This window comes from Canis lupus, chromosome 16 (genome assembly GCF_003254725.2).
Source record: "Canis lupus dingo isolate Sandy chromosome 16, ASM325472v2, whole genome shotgun sequence".
NCBI classification, from domain to species: Eukaryota; Metazoa; Chordata; class Mammalia; order Carnivora; family Canidae; genus Canis; species Canis lupus.
Genome location: NC_064258.1, coordinates 58,765,566 through 58,785,474, shown reverse-complemented (window position 1 = coordinate 58,785,474; position 19,909 = coordinate 58,765,566). Strand labels below are relative to the sequence as shown.

Genomic DNA, 19,909 nt, shown 5'->3' with positions numbered 1-19,909 from the left:
CAAAAGTACTATTTTTAAAAGGACCACATTAAGGACAGCAAGGTGCTGTCCACGGAGCCCAGAACACAACACTAGGGTGACCTTGAGGTTCCAAAGACAGAGGGAAGGTACTGCACACCCGGTGGGAGCTGAGTGAGGGAGAAGCTCACAGAGGAACAGAGAGAGGGAAAGGGAAAGTGGAGGATCGCAGTGGCCACAGTGACCGTGACTACCGTCCTCACCGCTCTCCCGGTGCCAGGTACAGAGCTAGGCTACTAGCATCTTTGCAAAACATGATCCGTGCAGGGAAACGACACCTCAAAACCAGGGGCAAGCCTGACTTCAGATGCCAGATTGATGTTCTCACTAAAATTTCACACATGCACCCGGTGTCCTGACCCGATTTCTGATCACCTGCCAGCAAGAAAATGTAGACTACGAGGGAGTCATTTTCCAATGTAGACAGACGTCCCGTCTCAAAGCAGGTGCTCCCTTTGGTTATAAGAGGACACAGCTAGATAGAGAGACACATTGGCGTGGGTTTCTATGATGGAAGATGGCACTAAACAATGACCGGCTCGTTTTGAATCACAGGACTCAGAAGTGTTGTGATTTTCAACTAGGTACATTGAGAAAAAATAAAACGAGCTGATCCTTTAATTTTTCAGTTAGAACAAAAATATGGCTAGCGTTGGATTTGAACAAATTGTCAAATCTTTTCTCAAAAACCATGGCACTTTCTTGGGTCAGGGTCCAGTGTGGTAGGTAGCACGCATGCTCGGGGGCACAAATGGGCCTGCAAGAGAGGCCTAAATGGAAGGACAGGACCGGATGGGCAAGGGAGAGAGGGGAGCAGGGAGGAAGCCCCGAGGGAAAAGGAAGCCTGGATGGATGGGAAATTAATATTCTCTGTCTCTCACTCTCTCTATCTCTCTCAGCTTTTAGTTTCATTCACAGAGAACTGATAAAAATAACAAGAATTAGAATTGGGTGATGATGGCGGGGATGTGGACTATCCAAACACAGAAGTAATAACTGACCCATACGGTTGCTCTGACCAGTTTTTTTTTTCCTTTTTATGACTATATCCATGTTCTCAGCTCTGAAAACACTGCAGCTTTTATGGTACTCAGGTGTGACCTTATGAAAAATTACGCCATAGATCCTGTGCTGCTCCAAAGTTGGGGATGCGGCATGATGGATGCAAATGGAACCTTCCTTGTCCCTCCTCACAGCTGGTGGCAAATTAGAAGGTACCAAGGAAGCACTGATGTGTTATAAATTAAAGTCCCATTTTATGCTTTAGGATATTCCCCCATCGTCAACAAGGCACATTTGCTGAGAATAAATGGTTTTTCAAGCAGGCATATCTGTTTCCATTCATTAAGATTACATATTGCACTTTTTTAAATTTTTTTATGAGAAAGTAAACTTACACTTTGTTTTTTTTTTTCTTTTTTTATTAGAAAGTAAACATATGCACAACTACCTTCTTGTTGGGTCTAACACATACACATGCACACACGTGCACTCACACATATTTTTGAAGGGAATCACTGCTTAAAACTGTCCATAGCAATGTGTCAACAGTTGGAAAAAAAGTGCACGTAACTCTGCTTGCTTGCTTGCTCTTCTTGCAAACACTAGCGGTTTCTCCATGTCGGGTAGTGGCTACATTCTAGTATTTGAAGCTGTAGGGGAACAGAACGTGCCATCCCAAATTGCATATGTCACGGGTGTGTGTATTATTTTAGTGTGATTGTTTTTAAGAAACAGAAATTCCGCAAGTTTTCTCGTTGCTACTCCCCTACTCTGACTAACCGCCTAAAATAATTTAGATAGAGAACCTGCTCCACAGGATTGCTATCACCACAGATAACCACAGTATTATAGGAACTAGGAGCGGGGGCAGGGGGCAGCCCGGCAAGGCCTGCTGATCCAAGTCCTGTCTCTGCCCCACTGTTTTGTGTGGCCCAGCAAACATCTGTTTAACAGACACATACTGTCTCCTTTCTTCCTGTGAATTGCCTTCTTTCCCTTGAAGCCCCAGACCCCCACCCCCCCACCCTGAGATCAGAATGAAAATTATATCTCATGATGCCTATTTTTGGAATCTCTTATGTTTATGTGGATTCATCATATATATGTGATTAAATTGGACTTTCTCCTATTGATCTGTCTCATGTCAATTTATTTTTAAGACCAGCCAGAGGAATCTTGAAGGATAGAGAAAAACTATTCCGCCCCAACAAAGTTGTTCATAAAACTAATCTATACACTCATAAAAGCTGCACAAGATAGATTTTAGCATTCTTACCACACACGCTTTCTGAAAGCTGAGAGTCTTCCCTGGGTCTGTCTGGCCACCAAATAATTTTTTTCTTCTCCAATTTATCATGCTTTCCTGCTTTGAACATTTCAAATCTTTCTGCATTAACTAGATGATTTTTTTTCCCCTTTTTACTAACTCCAGCCTCAAGTTTCCCTTGTTATAGTCTCATTCCAGGTTAATGCAGACCTTCACCACAGCCCTTTGTGGTTTCTTGAGGTTCTGCTGCTTCTCCTACTTCTTTACGCAGAGTCCACCCCCAAATCCAGAATCCCACTGCTGGGAGCTATCTGCTGAAACGAACAGGGTCCCTCGGGTCATCTGGGACACACGCTGCCTGAGGAGATCCTCCAAGAGCATTTCTGTTTTAAACCAGGCAGTGCTCTGTGGTGGCAGGATGATGAGGGGCAAGCAGAGGGAGGGCAGCCGAGAGCTCCGTAACTGCCCTCCCTCCAGCTATGAGCCTCAAGCTTTCTACAGGCATCACTCACATGGTTCTAAAAAGTTCAGTTCCCTCAACCTCTTCCAGAATGCTGGTTCAAATGGACATCCTTGGACACACCCAGACATCTGCAGCCAAACTTCACAGCCATGAGTCCTTGACATTTGGGTTGGCAGTGAGTTCCCAGCACAAGCTGAAAGCTGAAATAGCTCTGCACGGCCCTTGGTAAAGCCCAGCATCCAACCGTACTGGCTACGGAGAACGCCACCTCTTTCCTTTGTCTTTCTGATTCCGTGTTACATGGTCTGACAAATTTTAAGTGTCCTATTCACAGGCATTTGTAACTGTTTATTATCTCTCCCTTCTTCTTTTACAATCCATCCAACCTACTAACATTTTCCTGAAGCACTGTTTTCCTTCTATCAGCAGATATTAGGACACAAAGAACATTTTATCAAGAAAAAGTAGAGCTTGCCATCAAAAATGAAATTATTTGGTTTTGTTCCATCAAAACCAGTGGAATGCTTTCTTTCATATCACCCAAATATTTCTTGTGCTTCTCCGTATCTGTACTTTTTATGTTACACAGCCTGTGCCTAAAATACCCACACACGTTTTCTATCCAGACCCTTTCTACTCTCAGGGTGTAGGTCAAAAACCAACTTTTCTGTGAAATGTTCTTTGATGACCTGACTAGGGAATTGCTTCTCTCTCCTCCAGCGCTGATGACACCTCGTTACCTCTATTGCTGATTTGTCATTTTTCATACACAGCGTGATGATCACTAATGGATATAGTTTATCAGGCACCTCTGTACTATGGACAGTGATAGATCCTGACCGATATTTTAACCTCCGCCAGCAAGGTGAGCATCATTGACCTTATTTTATAGTCAGGAAGCAAAAACCAGGAGTCTGAATAACTAACCCAAATCATCCAACTCCAAGGGAAAGGGCACAACGGTTAACCTATCACCTTTCTTCATCCAAGGCCAGGTCCCTTTGGACGAGAAGAGCTCAACTGTTAAGGATTACAAGGGCTTTCCTGGCAAGACAGAAGAGAAGCCTTTCTAGACAGACGAAATGGACTGAAGCCATCGTGAGGGGAAACAGCATGCCAGCATCAAGTCGCTCTCAGCCTAAAGTGCAAATGCAAGGTAAGTACCAACAGAGCTAAGGCAGGTCGGTGTCTGCACTGCCTCAAGAAGCACAGCCTTATTCACACCCATGTTCCTGCACGTTAACCTATACCCCTCTGAAAAGAAAGGTTTCGTGGTCAAATACATTTGGTGAATTCAGTGTCCTCCACTGATCTTCATGGCACAACAGCCAGTAAGATAGCAAAGGCAGAAAAAGGGGTGAGATCATTGTCTGGAGTAGATAGCCTCACCCCCACGTTCACTGCACCATCATTTACAGTAGCCAAGACAAGCTAAGTGTGCGTCAACCGAGGAGTGGATAAAGGAAGAAAAATGGGCTTTATGTGTGCAATGGAACATTATTCAGCCTTAAAAAAGAAGGGAATCCTGCCTTTTGCAATGATAGGAATGGCTCTTGAGGGCATCATGCTAAGTAGTGTGCCAGGCAGAGAAGGACAAATATTGTATGGTCTCGCTTGTACGGGAAACCCAAAGAAAGCAAAGCGAAACGGAACAGAACAAAAAGTCGAACTCCGGAAGGCAGAGGTAGAAGGGTTGTCTCTGGGGTTGGGGTAAATAGGCAGACGTTGGTCAAATAGGGAGATGTTGGTCCAAGTTATAAGATAAGGTCCGAGGATGTAGTGTACAATAAAGTATATTCCACAGTTGAAACTTAATTAGTCATGACTCTACTTCTCTTATTGTCAACTGTGCTTTCAGCCACCCACACTCTGCACCCTCATGACTCATCTGGACCACAGAACGGCAGCATCTGTATCACCTGGGAGCTCGGCACAAGTTAAGAATCTCACCTACCCCATATCTACTGAATCACAATCTACGTTTTAAGAAGATCCCAGGTGATTCCCGCACATGCTCAAATTGGCAAAGCACTACCGAGAGACTAGCACCTACCGCAATCTCTGGCACATGCTTTGTTCTCAAACACTATTTGCTAAATAAATGCATCTGTATTGTTGTATCAATTCTATGGTGTCCACATTTTTTTTTACTAATCTGTATATCATTAATAATATAGTGATCTGCACACATGTAGGAGATGGATCTCCAAGAAACTGAATGGTGTACACACGTGATATCCGCGAATATTAAAAATGATTTACTGTGGTCAAGTACGTTGCCAAAATCAAATAGGGGCCTGCATTGTGTTTCTAACATTTCTTCGAAAGCAATATTATTAGGATGTGCTTTTATTGTCACAGAGGTTTGCAGCAAAGACAAGACACGGGTTTTTAAAGTCTATCGCAGAAGAAAGAGCCATTTTCTATTTCAAAACATTTGCAACTTCTTTGACACAAATGGCCTTTTAAAGGAAGAACAAGTTAGAAACTAAACTGTGCTCAACAACAACATTTTCACTTGACAAAACGGTTGCAGTGTTCAAAGGGAGGAATCTGAACTTTGGACGGGACCGTTTCTTCGAGCAAGGAGCACGCAGCCAGCTCCAGAAATCCCTGTAGGCTGCAGACACTGTGCTGCGGGCCCCCCCGCCACCCCCCTGCCCAGTTCGCTCCATCCAAGGAGGCTCTGGGCCCACCGTGGCCCGCCGTGCTCACCTCCACCTTAGAGACAGATGTGCGACCTGCCGCGAGCAAATCTGCTCGTAGGTCCACGAGCTTGCGGAGTTGTGAAGCCAACACTGAAGCCCGAGTCTGACTTACAGCAAGACCTGAACCTGCGGTCTTGGCTTGGTGGCTCTCCTGTCCCACCTGCTAATAGAAAGAAAGGAGGGATGCGAGAGGACGCTGCCCCCCGCGGCCCCGGCTTCTCCGGAAGGCAGAGCCAGCTCTGTGCGCCGAGGGCCTAGCCTCTCTGCTAACCACCCAGGCATGCACGGAGGGCAGGCTCTTGGTATTTTCGGGTGCAGTCTTCCTTTCCACATGATGCACTCAGTGCATCAGACGTCTCAGGTTCCAACTACACCAAAACTGGCAATGCGTGAAAATCAAAACCTCCAAGATGTAGATCTTTATTATGAATTGATAAAGGGTTTCGAATCGCACGGACTTGGGTGCTTTTCTTTATTAAAGTCAAAAGATGGGAAATGCTAACATGTCCAACAGCGGCTCGTTGAGAGGGCTCATCAGGCTTGCATCGTGTAGCAGGAGGATGAATCCTAAGCAATCAAAGGTCACATTTGTTGGAGAAGCATTGGATTGCACCAAATCACCTTATTCTCTTAACCAGTCTGCCATGAAATTATGCAGACTCTATTTTAAGAAGGGAAATATGAGATATTCAGAGTTTTGAGAGAAACTTTAAAGGGGGATATCAAAATGTCTAAGTGAAACACCATCGGGTACAAAGTGACCAAGTTGAGGTAGTAAAGGAGAGTTTGCAAGGATTGTAGAATAAGTAAAACAGAATCTGCACAACGACCCCAATGAAAAGCAATGTGCTTTTAAAAGTCAAACTTATTTAAAAAGTAAGTTTTAATTTAAATGTGGCATTTTGGTTTCCTAGACAAAAGAGCACAGACAGATAGACCCGTGACCCCAAAAAACACGTACTTTGTATGTTGCAAAATGAATACGAATCTCTAAAGGAGGAACATTTTCCCATTGCCTTCGACATAAATAATTTATAGGAAATGTATTTTTCAATCAAATGGGGTCAAGCGGTGGGGTTTTCCCAGGACCAGAGCCGTGGCCCCCCCAGACGTGCCTGCTGCATGTGGCGTGTGCCCTGCTTGTGACCCAGAAACGTCACTCTGGGGCCCTCCCCGCCTCCTTATCTATCCCCCGATGGCCTCCAGCTTCGGGGAGCAGAAATGTTATATTTTTCTTTTTTGTTGTCCCTTCGTGTGGTCATTATGCGTGCGGTCCTTGGAGGAGGCACTGCCCTTTACTGGTGATCACTACCATTAAATAAATATGTAACTCTTCTATATTCAACATGCCCATTAATTAAAATAGGTGATTTTATAACTTCCTCCATCTCGTGCATCTGAAATGCTGGATGTTGACCTCAGCCAAAATGAGTTACGGGAGACACACTAGGAGGACGGGATTTCAGGGGTGGGAGGAGACAGCACGTCAGACCTAGTTCTGGGAGGTGAAGCTGTGGGGCTTTGGGTGACGAGTCCATCACACACGGGAGGAGAGGCTGCAAGGCTTGCTGACCCCCGACCCCAGGTGCACCTGCCCCCCCGCCCCCGCCTCAGAATCGGGGACACACAGCTGGAAGGCTGGAAATAAAGACAGAGCTTTCTAGGGCCCCATCGGAGCGCGCCTCCTGCTTTCCTCCTTCCTCCCCTCCAGGTGGATTCAGAGGCCCTGGAGCTCTGCTGCACTGGGGGGCAGGGGGACGGAGTCACTGCCTCACAAAACCCCTGCTGACGGGAGGGTTTGCAAACACAGCCTGCCTGCTTTGCTCGGCCCGGAGGCAGCAACATGATTTCCAGAGACTCCTTTGCTGCCGAAGGGTCCCAGGGCGGCGGGCTGCTGATGGGAGGATGGAGAGCGGAAACTTGTTCCACTGTAGGCGTTGTGGGGAGGGGGGCTCCCCAACCTCAGGAAAAATAAATGTGGTTCGGATGCTGTAGGCAATAGAATACCATAGATCAAGTTAGAAATTCTCCATTCTGTACAGTTAGCTCTTATCCAATAAAACTTCCTTTATTACCCTTTTGAGTTTTGGGGTGGAGGTAACACGGGTTTGGGGTGAGCTGGCCGTTGCTTTCCTCACCTACCTGCAATTTAAAGGAGCCAAAGTCGTATAGAGAAGCCTTCCTATCGACACCGTTAGGCCATATCCTTATGATGCCTTCAGACTTGTCCATTATGCCCCATTTTAAAAGCCTTCTAATATCTATGATTACATTTGTACCCAAAAGGGTGCATTAAGGATGTTAAGATTTACTACCTTGCTATATAGTCCATAACACACAGAAAAGGAAACGTCAGGAGCGTATTTCATGGTGACAGCAGCACGAAGTATCTGGTGGGCTTGTCTATGTGAGGAGGCCTCAGGCTCCCCCGACAGGCCCTGAGATGCACCGAGACTGTAGTGTCAGCACGGCTGCCTTTATTTCCCTGGTTTAAAGTCAGTAAAGACGTTATCATCTCAATATACTGAAGTAAAGGAAGAAACAGGGCCCAGGACTGCTCTGCTTAAATCCCCACTCTGCCACCCAGGAGCCGTGTGGGAAGATCCTGGACTCTACTGGGTCTGGGTTTTGTCGTCTCTAAAACGGAGATGTGGCATCTTAAGTGTGGGGGCTTTTGTTTGCACTTGCCTGCGACGTAGCAAATAATCAATGAGCGTCATCATTCAGTCCGGTGTTTGTCAAAATGCATTACTCGAATACATTTGTATGAAAACATTTTGATAAAAAAATAAATAAAAGGTTTCGGAACAAGACTAAAATGATATCATGTTAGGCATGACCTTAGACTTCTAGCCAGTGTGCAGGGGCTCAAGAAAAGAAATTCATATTATATATGCGTGTGTACACATATATACACAAACGTGTGTGCATATGTATACACACACACATATATACACAAACACAACACACAGAAATTCAGAATATACACGCACATATTTGTTTCTCATTCACATTATGCTTGCTTCCCTAAAAAATGCTGAAATGCGTGTATGACTGTATCTTTGTGGAGTACGACGGCGGAATTTAACTTCAAAATGGAAACCATGAAAGAAAGGAACCAGGTTATTTGAACTGGTGGTGCTTGAGGCGTTGCTGGATATAGTCTCCATGCCCTGAATGATGCCACTGCCTTTCCAAAATAACGTCACCAGAGCGAATTATCGACATGAGAAGGGTCAAGGTCATGGGAACAAAGCAAGATCGCAAACAGACACAGGTTGGAGGAGGCAAAAGAGGCATAACTCTTAGTGCCAGCTAATTCCCCGGACTGACTCCAGGGACAGAAGAACAGCAGAGGGACCGCCGGGGAAACTCCGATCGGTCCTGAACATCAGTGACAGCCGTGTTCCACATGGATGTCTTGGTTCCCATAATTACACCATGGTTGTGTAAGACGGGAGCAGTGGACGAGCAATGGGTTCAGGTACAATGGGTACAGCTGCTCTCTGAGCCAGCTTTGCAAATTCTCCGAAAAATGATTTCAAAATGAACAGTGAAGAAATGAAATAAGGAGAGAGGGGAAGAAGGTCTTCCCTTTCCTTGTCTCGTGGGCAGGGATGCGGATGGGCTCCTTCCGGGGCGTCTGTCACTCTGTGTGCCTCAATAATCCTTCCTCATTAGAAATAAAATATGCACCAAGTCACTTCTCAATTAAGTGACAAGTTGGATAAACATTGTAGGTGTTAATTGACCCTTCAAGGGTTCTTTGAAGCTCACTCAGCTTCTCCGATTTCTTTGAAGTTTTGTTTTGGCTCCAGCAAGTCACTGATTAGATTGATTTAATAGTGAGATTATGATTCGTTAATGGGAACAAAATAAAGTGCAGTTACAAAACTTTTTTTTTTTTTCCTTTGGTTCCCTCCAGTGTAATCTTGCGCAAATCAGAGAGACAAAGCGGTAGAGTTCTACTGGTTAGTGAATAATTGAGCTGAGACCTTTAAAAAATCATAAAATAACAGATGTTGTTTTGATAGAATGAGGCGGGTCTAAGCCAAAGCAGCCCAGAGACACCCTTGCATTGATTACCACTGGCATTTTCCAGGGCAGGAGTTCGGACAAACTCTTGCACTTGTAGGACCTCTTAAGTGGGCCGCATCTACACAGCACCATAAGCCTTGGGTTCATTGACTGTCCGTTCAATTGGTTGGTGTGGGATTTCCGTGCGGAGGCATGTATCTGAACACATGTCCAGGGAATGCAAATATGCACTAAAGTGAAGGCAGGAATGTGTTCAGGGAGGCAAAACTGAAGGATTCTGGGGTGGGGTGTGGCAGGATGGAGGCAGGCCGCACATGCTATGGCAAGCCTTGAAAGGCACACTGAGGCATCTGGGTGTCATTTTGATGGCCTGAGGCTGTCATTGAAGATTATGGAGGAACAGAAGCGTCTATGCTTTGGGATGCTTCTTAAATGCATTTACTGTTCCTTATTTCCTTATCTTCTCTACCCTACCATGCATGCTACCTGCATAGACGGGGATGCATAAATTATTCCCATTATATGAGGGCATATTTGAAAGATAGTAAATGCAAAAAAAGAAAGAAAGAAAGAAAGAAAGAAAGAAAGAAAGAAAGAAAGAAAGAAAGATAGTAAATGCTCCATTAGTTGGCTCCTGTCGAGACTTTCTGTTCCTAGTCCCTTTTACCGCCACGTCTTAATTTAGAAACCACCATAGGTTAACTCTGAAATAAAGTCAATTTTCTTTCTTCTTGGTATTTCTAGTTATGATCTACATGCTATGCCACCAAATCGCTTCAGAAAGGAAGACTAGTTGGCTAGCTTCACTGCTAACCACGTTTTTAATTGCAAGAAAAATCATAATTGCTAGACCATGTTACAAAGAGAATTAAAAATGGCAGCTCGCTGTTAAAGTAGAGTATTGACAGGAAGCCAGCCTGTATGAAATTAGAATCTGACTAGTAAAAAAAAAAAATAATAATAATATTTAATTAAATAAATAAATCAGCCTTATCTAACGTATGCATAGTGGATGGGGTTTAAATTGCACACCCCTCCACATTTAATATATGGATAATTTCGGCACATTACATCATTCACCACATTTAGACTGCTCCACTGTCGCCATGGCAACCCTTACATAAAACATAGCTGAGTTGGTAATTTCACTCCAAATTCAATGAAAATAAGGCTAATCCTATTATTGTTCTTAACAATTTTCCAAGTAGCTTCTTCTGAGAGTGCCCTTGCTTGTATTTTCTGTCTCTTAAAAATAGATTATTGGAAGATTATATGTTTTGGCACTGCACGTCCAGCCTTCCACACTGACCAACGGTCACTGCTTCCTGACCTTGTGCTCGAGGGGGGCACACACACCTGCTCTGTCCTTAGGATCTTCCTTGAAGTGGAGGGATAATAAATCTCTTAAATATACCAATTTGAACCATTAAACATTTCAGGGACTGTCAGTCTAAAATTACAGGAAAATAATAGTCTTTTTAAGATAAGCCACAGTGTGCATTTGTATAAATCTAAAAAGGGTACTTCAAGTGACTCCTTTGTATTATAAATGCACTCGTGTGTGTTTCAATAGTGATTTAGGGAAATCACGTGCTCCTTTGTAGCCTCCACTGAAGAGTAATTGAAAGATGAGAGTTTCATTTAAAAGCGGTCCCACGGCCATGTCAAGATAGTTCTCATAATTATGATCAATGCTAAATGTCACCCCAAAAAGCTCTGTGTACTCCGAGTCTCTATTGATGCAGCATGAGTGTGAAATTGTTCTCAGTTGGTTCTTATCCCCTGCTTCAGCAGCCTGTTCAAGGCTCTCGGATCCAGCCTACAGTCCTGAAGTAGAGAAAAGGTCCTTTCTCCACAGCGCACTAAGTCCAGACCTAGACTGTCCTATGACGGGGATGGCAGTGGAGTGAAGAGGAAAGGTAGTTTGGAGTCAGAGGCCTTGAGCTTGAGTTCTCTGCCATGTGCCCTGTGCGCTTTGCTCTCAGCATCTTCATCAATAAAAACTAGATAATACGACCAAGTCCCCCCCAGGACTTTTGTGCCAAGCCACTGGGACAATACAAATCATCATATGAATACAGTCCTGAACACAACTCTCTAAAAATAGCCACTGAGAGGAAGAGCATGTTGAGCCAATGGGCCACCCCTTTTTTTGGACCAGAAGGAACACAAGACTGGGTCAACTTTCCCACCAAGAACTTTCCCAACGACTGCCATTGTGTTTTTTTTTTTTTTTTTTTTTTCTCCCCAGGCTGTTCACAGATCTTCAATCTTGGTGCCCTGGCAAATACCTAGATATATTTCAGAGCTGGAAAATGTCCTCTAGCCTGAACCCAGCCATCAGGAAGATGGGCCAATCTCCTGTCCACCATGTCAGTTCTCACTCTGACAACCGTTAGGAATTGTTGCCATCAGTGGCCCCACCTGACCTTTCAGATGCAACACACTTTTAGCTCACCCGCGACCCCATCCTCACACCCTTTTCTGAGTCATACTGAAGTAGCTGGGGACATGGACCAGCAGAACATACAGATAGAGATTAGGCAGGGAGGGGGAGAGGGTATGAGAGAAATCAACAGTGATAAGCAAAGAAGAAATGGGCAACAAGTCAGAAAACATCCTCCAGCTCCTGCTTAGCATCTTTTAAGAAAAGAAATGAAATAACTGAGCTTTGGCGTCTCAATGGTCAGTCACAATGCACTCGTAGGAGCCACGAACCCTTTTGGAGGGTTATGTCTCGTTCTGATTTCACGTGCCCTATTTTTGTTTCAGACCTTGGCATGGACATCTGCACCTCCACGTTTCCTCTCTTACATAAACTAAGTCTGTTTGGCAAAAGCTGTCCTGACCGTGGTTCTAAAGTCACTGTCAAAGATGCCTCTCTCTGTCCCTCTCTTTCCCAGCCTGACATTTAGCAGCAAGACTGGTCAGTGGATGACTGGTCAGTGTCCACGATCTCTGGAATCTCTCATAAATAAGGCCTTTACCATTAATCATATAGTGTCTGAGAATGACTCACTATATATTTTATATTGTAATGAATTTCTGAAAACCAAAACAGTGCAATTTTAAGGCTAGCAGTGTGACATCCCTGACTCTCAGGGTGATTGAGGGAGAATATGCACTCAATAGATATTTAATGAGTCAACTTAAAAGTTGACTTAAGAGCTCCCTTATCTTATATACACCAGTATGTTATTTGTCCAAGGTCACAAGGCAGTACTTGGCGGAGAGCCCAGGACGCACAGCTTTACGTTCGCAACTTGTTTCTAACACTGATGTTACAGAGAGTGAGACCGACACTATCAACAAATTCTTGGGTGCTTAAAATTGGGTAACGCAAAATAAACAGGTAAACTTGCTCAGTCTAAGAGTATTGTTTAAGATCAATCGAATATAAAGCAAAGATCAGAGAGGCCATGGCTGTTTTTCTCTTAATTGAGGTAACATCTAATATAATCACAGCAGGATGAAAGTAAGGAAAAGAATTTAACCTGTTACTATGAATCCTCTGCTTTGTGTCTTAAGCCTTAGAAAATAAAATAAATTTCCATTGCAATAATTTGCTTAAAAGAGGTGGTCTAATTTTACAGCATGTTTCAGGGTGGGTATTTTTATCCTTTAGTCTTTACCCCAAAATGCAAACTTAAACCCATTGAAACATACAGTCACTCATTTCATATTCTCCTCTACCCACATAAATGGCCAACATCTCCTCTGACTTACGCCCTAATTTCAATATACATGCATTCAGGTTGGTTTACCACTCAAGGTCTAAAATAGAGAATTAATAGGATTTTTTTTTTTAAACTAAGAAGTGAAATAATTAAAACAAAATCCAGTCCAACTCACAACAAATGACTTAATTTGAGATGTAAAATCCTCAACATCTACTTGAATTCTCCCTCTTGGATTACACTTATAGACACAATTGCTGTCCTTGCAACCAATACATAGACCAAAATCCACTGCAATTTAGACCCGGTTTCCTTCTGCCTCCATGAGCACACACGCCACAGAATTGATCCTCAGTCCACTAACTTTACATCTGCATTGGATTAGTATTTATGGTTTGCCTGTGACCTTCATAGGTGCAGGATCATCAGGAAGGAAAATAAATATGCTATCGTGCATCTGCAACACAGTAGATAAATGACTGGTAACATGACATTTGAAAATGGTCATAGTCTAAAAATATCTGCTTCCATGGAATCAGCTCCAGAACAAATCCAAAGGCTAACTTAGCTGGCTTAGTTACCATCTTCCGTTGCTTCATAAGAGTCCGAAATGAGGGCATGTGAGGTACCAGTGCCCAGGCGCAGACCACTTCCCCAACTCCAGATACCAGCACAAAGATACCCCGGAGGCTTTGGAGCCAGTCACAACATACATGCCCCTGTTAGTGGGCAAAACAGCCGAGCAAAGAAAGAACACTTCCATGTGCCAACGACCATGCAAAGAAGGCCATTGTCCAAAACCTGTTGGTGGATCTGGGGTCAACGCATGTCCCCCCAGAACTTACCATATAGATGGGGCTTCTGTCCCACTGATCTCTAAGAAGTCGTACCCTTCTTCTAGCTGGAAGTCGGTGAAGACCAAGGCGATGGTGTCGCCGGGCTCGGCCAGGATGGTCCAGGTGCAGTCGGCGTTGTTCCCGTACTCGGAGGGGAAGTGCGGGCTGGAGATGGTGCTGCTGGTCCCCCTCAGGGTACCTCCGCAGGCTCCCTCCGCTGGCGGGGGCAGAACAAAAGGCAATCAGGTTTCCAGACAGGCTCAGATCCAGGCGCCCCTACCACGTACCCCCCTCCCCCAGGCCCAGGACCACTCCCTTCCCAGCCCCGAATTGGTAACTCAAGGTGACAACAGATTTCTCCTGGTTTATTAATTAGTTCTATGGAAAGACAGACAAAAATCTCAACACTTAACGCTGCATTATTAACTGAATTCTCATGATAGGAGAGAGAGAAATCATGACTTTCCTAACGCCTGGGATGCGCACTGTCATACACCTGACAGTCACAGAGAGCCGCATGCGAGTTTCAAAGATGTTCTCTGAATCCTTCAAGATGGAAATTCAGAAACATTTTGAGATTTAACAGTACGTAGCCATGCTTTATTAATTCACTGATACCAGGTTTTGAAAACACCATGCTCTTAAAAGTAGTCATCACCGTAATTTCTTTTCTTCCTGTGGAGTTTGGAATGTGTATTTGGTTTTGAATTTCAGATAAGTTCTTGACTAACGTGATAACAAAGACACCAATTCATGAGAGCCTTCTGAGTCAGAAATCGTTGCTTGAAAACTTATAGAGGAATAACGTAGAAGGTGGCAAGGAAAAGGTAATGACAAATGCATTTAAGATATAAATTAGCATTAAAATGTCGGTTTGAAGAGAAATAGATCTTGTAAAGTTTTGTAACATAGGGTAAATAAGTGTTTGTAAAATACTTATTTTAAGACATGTCTGTGGGTTTCCTTTTTTTTTCCTTCCCTCCTTCCTTTTTTTCCTATTAGATAATTTCTGCCCTAAGAGCATATTTAACATTGACAGGTGTTGGTGCCATAATAGGAGTGATGTATGAAGCCAGCCTGTCACCAAGTTGGGGAAATTCGCCTTTAGCACCTTGTATGGTTGGACAAGATCGGGCAGACAGATATTCACACTTGGCCATTAATAAAACAACTGTGGATGCAAACATATTGTTCACTCACATATACTGGCACCTCTATAGTAATATAGTATTCTCATATCTTAAAGTATTATACACACAGGCATGATCATTAACACCCATGGTATAATTCTACTTAATACATTGGTTTTATTTCTCACATTATATCATATGCTGTGAAAGTCACCTCGATAGAATGCAAAGCACAAGAGTTACAGCACTGTTATAGAAAAGTTAAAATATAAAATATCATAACTGAGAGGACTTAAAATTTATCAAATCCAGTGTTGTGACTGACTAATTAATTCAACTCTGAGAGTCGAGACTCCCTAGATGCTTTGCAATTCAGCTCAGTGGCAAACAGCTCCCCTTCCAAAGTGATAAAGAGGGGAGAAAAGCTCATATCAAATCACACAGGATTTTTGAAATGGTATCCTAAGCAGTAAAGCATGGCTTATGATCTAAAAGACTTTCAAACAGGTGTATTTACATATATATGTATATATATAATATTATGTATACATATATATATTTCATATAAATATAGAAATAAATATATTTGTTAAAAATGAATATATTATGTATACACACATATAGAAATAAATATATTTGTTAAAGATAAATATATATACACACAGACACACACACACACACACATAATAATAGGAATATAGAACAAGAGCAAATAGAACAAGAAGTGCACTGATTTCTTCTGGGAAAGTTCCTCGGCAGCATTTACCAAGTAGAGGTGATACTGCACCTGTCTGACAAGAGCACCCACGGGCAGGCCCCAACCAGCAACAATGGGCATCAGCAGCAGCTCTACAGCAGGCTCTGGAGCCCCCCTCTGTGCCTTTATCCCTCTAGTTGTTTGACTATTGGAAAATCTGATGACCTGCAGAAAGTGCCTGCGAAGCTGGAGTGACATGGCTGCTCCAGGGGCTGCAGAGAGTGGATGTCCACTGACGGCCTGGGGAGGGGGTATTTTAATAGCTGATATTTAATATTTTAATATTAAATAATATTAATATTATTTAATATTAAAATTTTAATATTTAATATTTCAACAGCTGATAGAGCGGAGTTGGTGCCTACGAGCCGATAGAAGCCCTGGTCACCCGACCTTCCCTCTCAGTGATGCCTCCCGCTCCCATCGAACAGGAGAGTGGTTGAACTCACTAACCTCCACTGTCACTTCCACATCTCATTTTGATGCAATGAGCCTGAAAGCTTAGACGTAAAGTATGTGGATTTTCCTAGGACTTCAGGTGAGGACCAGACTCCAATGAGTGAGTATCATGTCTGCTACTTCCAGGGAGAACTGGGGGGCCTATTACAAGAATGTATAAGTGGTACTATTTTACGGCAACTCTGTTGGAGACTGGAGAGATGATACAGGAGACAAATAAGAATATAAAATGGAAATAAGGAGAAAAATTAAAAGGAATTGACAGAGAGCGAAACATATATTTGTGTCTCCTAAACCTACAATCACCATTGTGTTTTCTTGGATAGATATTTTAATGCCCATAGAACATTTTGAAATGTATTACAGTTAAAATTACGTCGGGCTAAGTACATGCAGGATATATTATGATTTCTTAATGCAAGATTTCATATAAAATGTTATGAAATGCTGTTTAGATAATCTGATTGAAATCTTGGGGAATTAAGCACATAAAGCAAAAAATATTTCATGCTACTCACTGGATAAAAAACTTAATCACAGAAAACTGTCTTTATAGAGTGGTAAAAACATATTTGTGTGTGGCGTAAATATTTAAAAGCAATTATAAAGATGCTTCAAACATTTCTCCAACAGAATATTTTAACTATTTTTTAAAATTATTTACTTATTCATGAGAGACACAGAGAGAGGCAGAGACACAGGCAGAGGGAGAAGCAGGCTCCTCACAGGGAGTCCGATCTGGGACTCGATCCCGGGGACCCCAGGATCTCACCCTGGGCTGAAGGCGGCGCTGAACCGCTGGGCCACCGGGGCTGCCCTATTTTAACTCTTTATTTTCTGTCCTGTTTCTGTAAGAAAAATGTTTTCTGAACTGTAACATTTTACCCATCTATACATGTAAAAGCATTTGAGGAAGGGTAACATAATGAACATATTAGATTGCCAGATGTTTTTAAAAATAATGTTTTAATTTAGATTTTAAAAATCTATCAGTAGAATAGTTACATATAAAACAACTGAATAGATATCTTTCAAAGCACATTTGGCCTTGGAAAATTTGTTTAATTCATTAATTTTGGAAATCATGTCAGTTGCGAACTACCACTTTGGCTGCAAAAGATTTGTTAAATTGTCTTCCTATAAAATATCACTTAATGATAAAGACTTTGCTATGTAAAAATGGGAGCCTTTCTGCTCATAGAGCAGGGTGTTATGAGGACCCAAATTCTTAGAAGGATTCAGTATTTGATAAAATGAACATCATCAGTGATGGGAGAAGAACATATTAACAAAGTCATTGGGATAAGGAAAATTTGAAAAAAAAATCACTTAGAAACAACCTAATAGAAAAAAATATATTAATCAATTAAAATGTTTGAAAGTATAAAATAATGGACAAATTAGCAGAATAAGAATGCTGTATTATGTCAGACACTATATTATCTCAACTAAACCAAAAGTATATTAATGAAATAAAAGAAATTTTACAATAAACCAATGACCTACACACAAAAAAAATGCTTTTCAAAATAAACCTATAAAAATAAAATTCAAAATAAAAAGCAAGATGATAAATGAAATTGCAACATAGCAAAAGGAGGACATCTATACTTATTTGATTCACATTTTTCAGAATAATATACCAAGAAATTGGTGGAAAAGACATAGTAAGTGACAATTTAAACAAGAATGAATTTCAGAATGAAATCCTAAACACAGGCAAAGGTTTAATGTCTCTTGTTATCAGTCACTGAAATTAAAACCATGGTGAAATACTTAGTTTTAAATTACATTTTTAGCAAAGTAAAATAGGGGTGCCTGGGGTGGCTCAGTGGTTAAGGGTCTGCCTTGGGCACAGGTCATGATCCCGGCGTCCTGGGATGAGCCCCACGCGGCTCCTGCTCAGCGGGGAGCCTGCTTCTCCCTCTCCCTCGGCCCACCCCTCCCTCTCCTGCTTGTGTTTCTCTCTCGCTCACACTCTCTCTCAAATAAATAAATAAAGTCTTTTTTTTTTTTTTTAAGGAAAATAGCTAAGGGTAAAATCGACACCATTCTTTGCTCCTGATATCAAGGTGTATTGATACGAAATTTTGGGCGATCTGATAATATACACGAGGGATACTACACAGGATGTTCCTATCTTTGGCAAGTCACTCAATTTCGAGTCATATTTATTGAGTTCACTTTAGGTGCTTGATATTCTGAACTAAGTCCTTTATCTGGACCATTTATTGAATCTTTTCAATATGTATGAGAAAATTAATGTCGCTGTTCGTTATTTCACGGATCTCAAAAGTGAGATTCTGGTTCTTCATGATAAAACACGCAGCTGGAAGGTGTTAAAGTCATGAAATACCAACAAGATCAGCCAAGTAGCATTAAAACTAATTGGTATAAACATTATCGCAAAACATTAAGAGAAGTATCCGTTCTGCTTTGCATAAAAGCAACACAAATTGACGGTAGTAGGCGTGTACACATCAACATTGTAAAATCAGTCTCCGGGGCGCCCGGGTGGCTCAGCTGGTTAAGACCTGGCTCTTGGTTTTGGCTCAGGTTATGATGTCAGGACCGTGAGAGCCGCGGGGGTCAGGCTCCGTGTTCAGTGGGGCGTCTGCTTGGGGTTCCCTCCTCCTCCCCCTGTCCCACCCCCACTCACGCACTCACGCTCTAAAATAAATAATCTGTTCAAAGAAATAAAACAAAATGAAATCACTTTCCTGCCTCATTCCTACTACCTCTCTCTGCTTCCTGAGTCACTTCCCAATTACATCGGTCGCACCTACGTCTGGACCTCAGCGTCTCTGCAGTCATGGGACCTGGGCCAGGAAGGTACAGGTGTGGTGGCTGATTTTATGCTCTTGACTGGGCCACAGGGTGCCCAGATACTCCGCTGGACTCTCCTCCGGGTTGGAGGCTTTCAGAAGAGATTATCCCTTGTTGTCATCGTGGTGAGGTCCTCCCATCCTGCTAAGACAATGAGGCACCTCAGCTTGTCCCGCAGCTTTGGGACACACACCCTACTGTAGCTGAACAGCTGCTTGGGGATTTCCTTTTGCTGTCATTTGTGACCAGGGGAGTAATGCAGCAGGAGGAGCTGCAGGGACACTTCCGAGTTTCAAAGACCTCCTCTCAACTGAACCCCTCCGAGGACGTACAGAGGCAAGGTGGCAGATGTCCCTGTCCCGAGGCTTCGCTACTCGCCAATTTCCAAGGGAAGAATGTGAAAATCCGAGCTACTCACCATTACGAAATCTTCACTCATAATGCAGTTCCAGGCATTTCCTTAGGAAGTAGGCGTGAATAAAGACGCTGCTTTTCTAGGAGATGCCGCATCTCATTATTAAATCATCATTAAGAGGTCACGCTGTGTCATGGCTTCGCAACCTCACTACTGTTGACATTTTGGGCCACGTAACTCTTTGTTCTGAGGGGATGTGCGGTGCATTGTAGCAAAATTTGGTACCATCCAAAAAAAAGAAAAAAATTGGTACCATCCTTCCCTCTGCCCACTAAGTGCTGGAAATATTCTCAATTGCGTTGACGAAAAATGT

General features: G+C 42.8%; 1 protein-coding gene and 1 long non-coding RNA gene across 2 annotated transcripts in view; one reads left to right on the top strand and one right to left on the bottom strand.

Moving 5' to 3' along the window:
• CSMD1 (CUB and Sushi multiple domains 1) overlaps positions 1-19,909 on the bottom strand; it is a 1,869,137-nt gene that overhangs the window by 921,801 nt on the left and 927,427 nt on the right. The window contains exon 5 of the mRNA XM_049095299.1: positions 14,019-14,226. Coding sequence (XP_048951256.1) covers positions 14,019-14,226 — 208 coding nt within the window. The remainder of the gene's footprint in view (positions 1-14,018; positions 14,227-19,909) is intronic.
• LOC112659181 (uncharacterized) lies at positions 2,898-4,968 on the top strand. Its single transcript, XR_003136253.3, has 3 exons — positions 2,898-3,615; positions 3,741-3,906; positions 4,609-4,968. It is a non-coding gene; the product is annotated as an uncharacterized LOC112659181 (long non-coding RNA).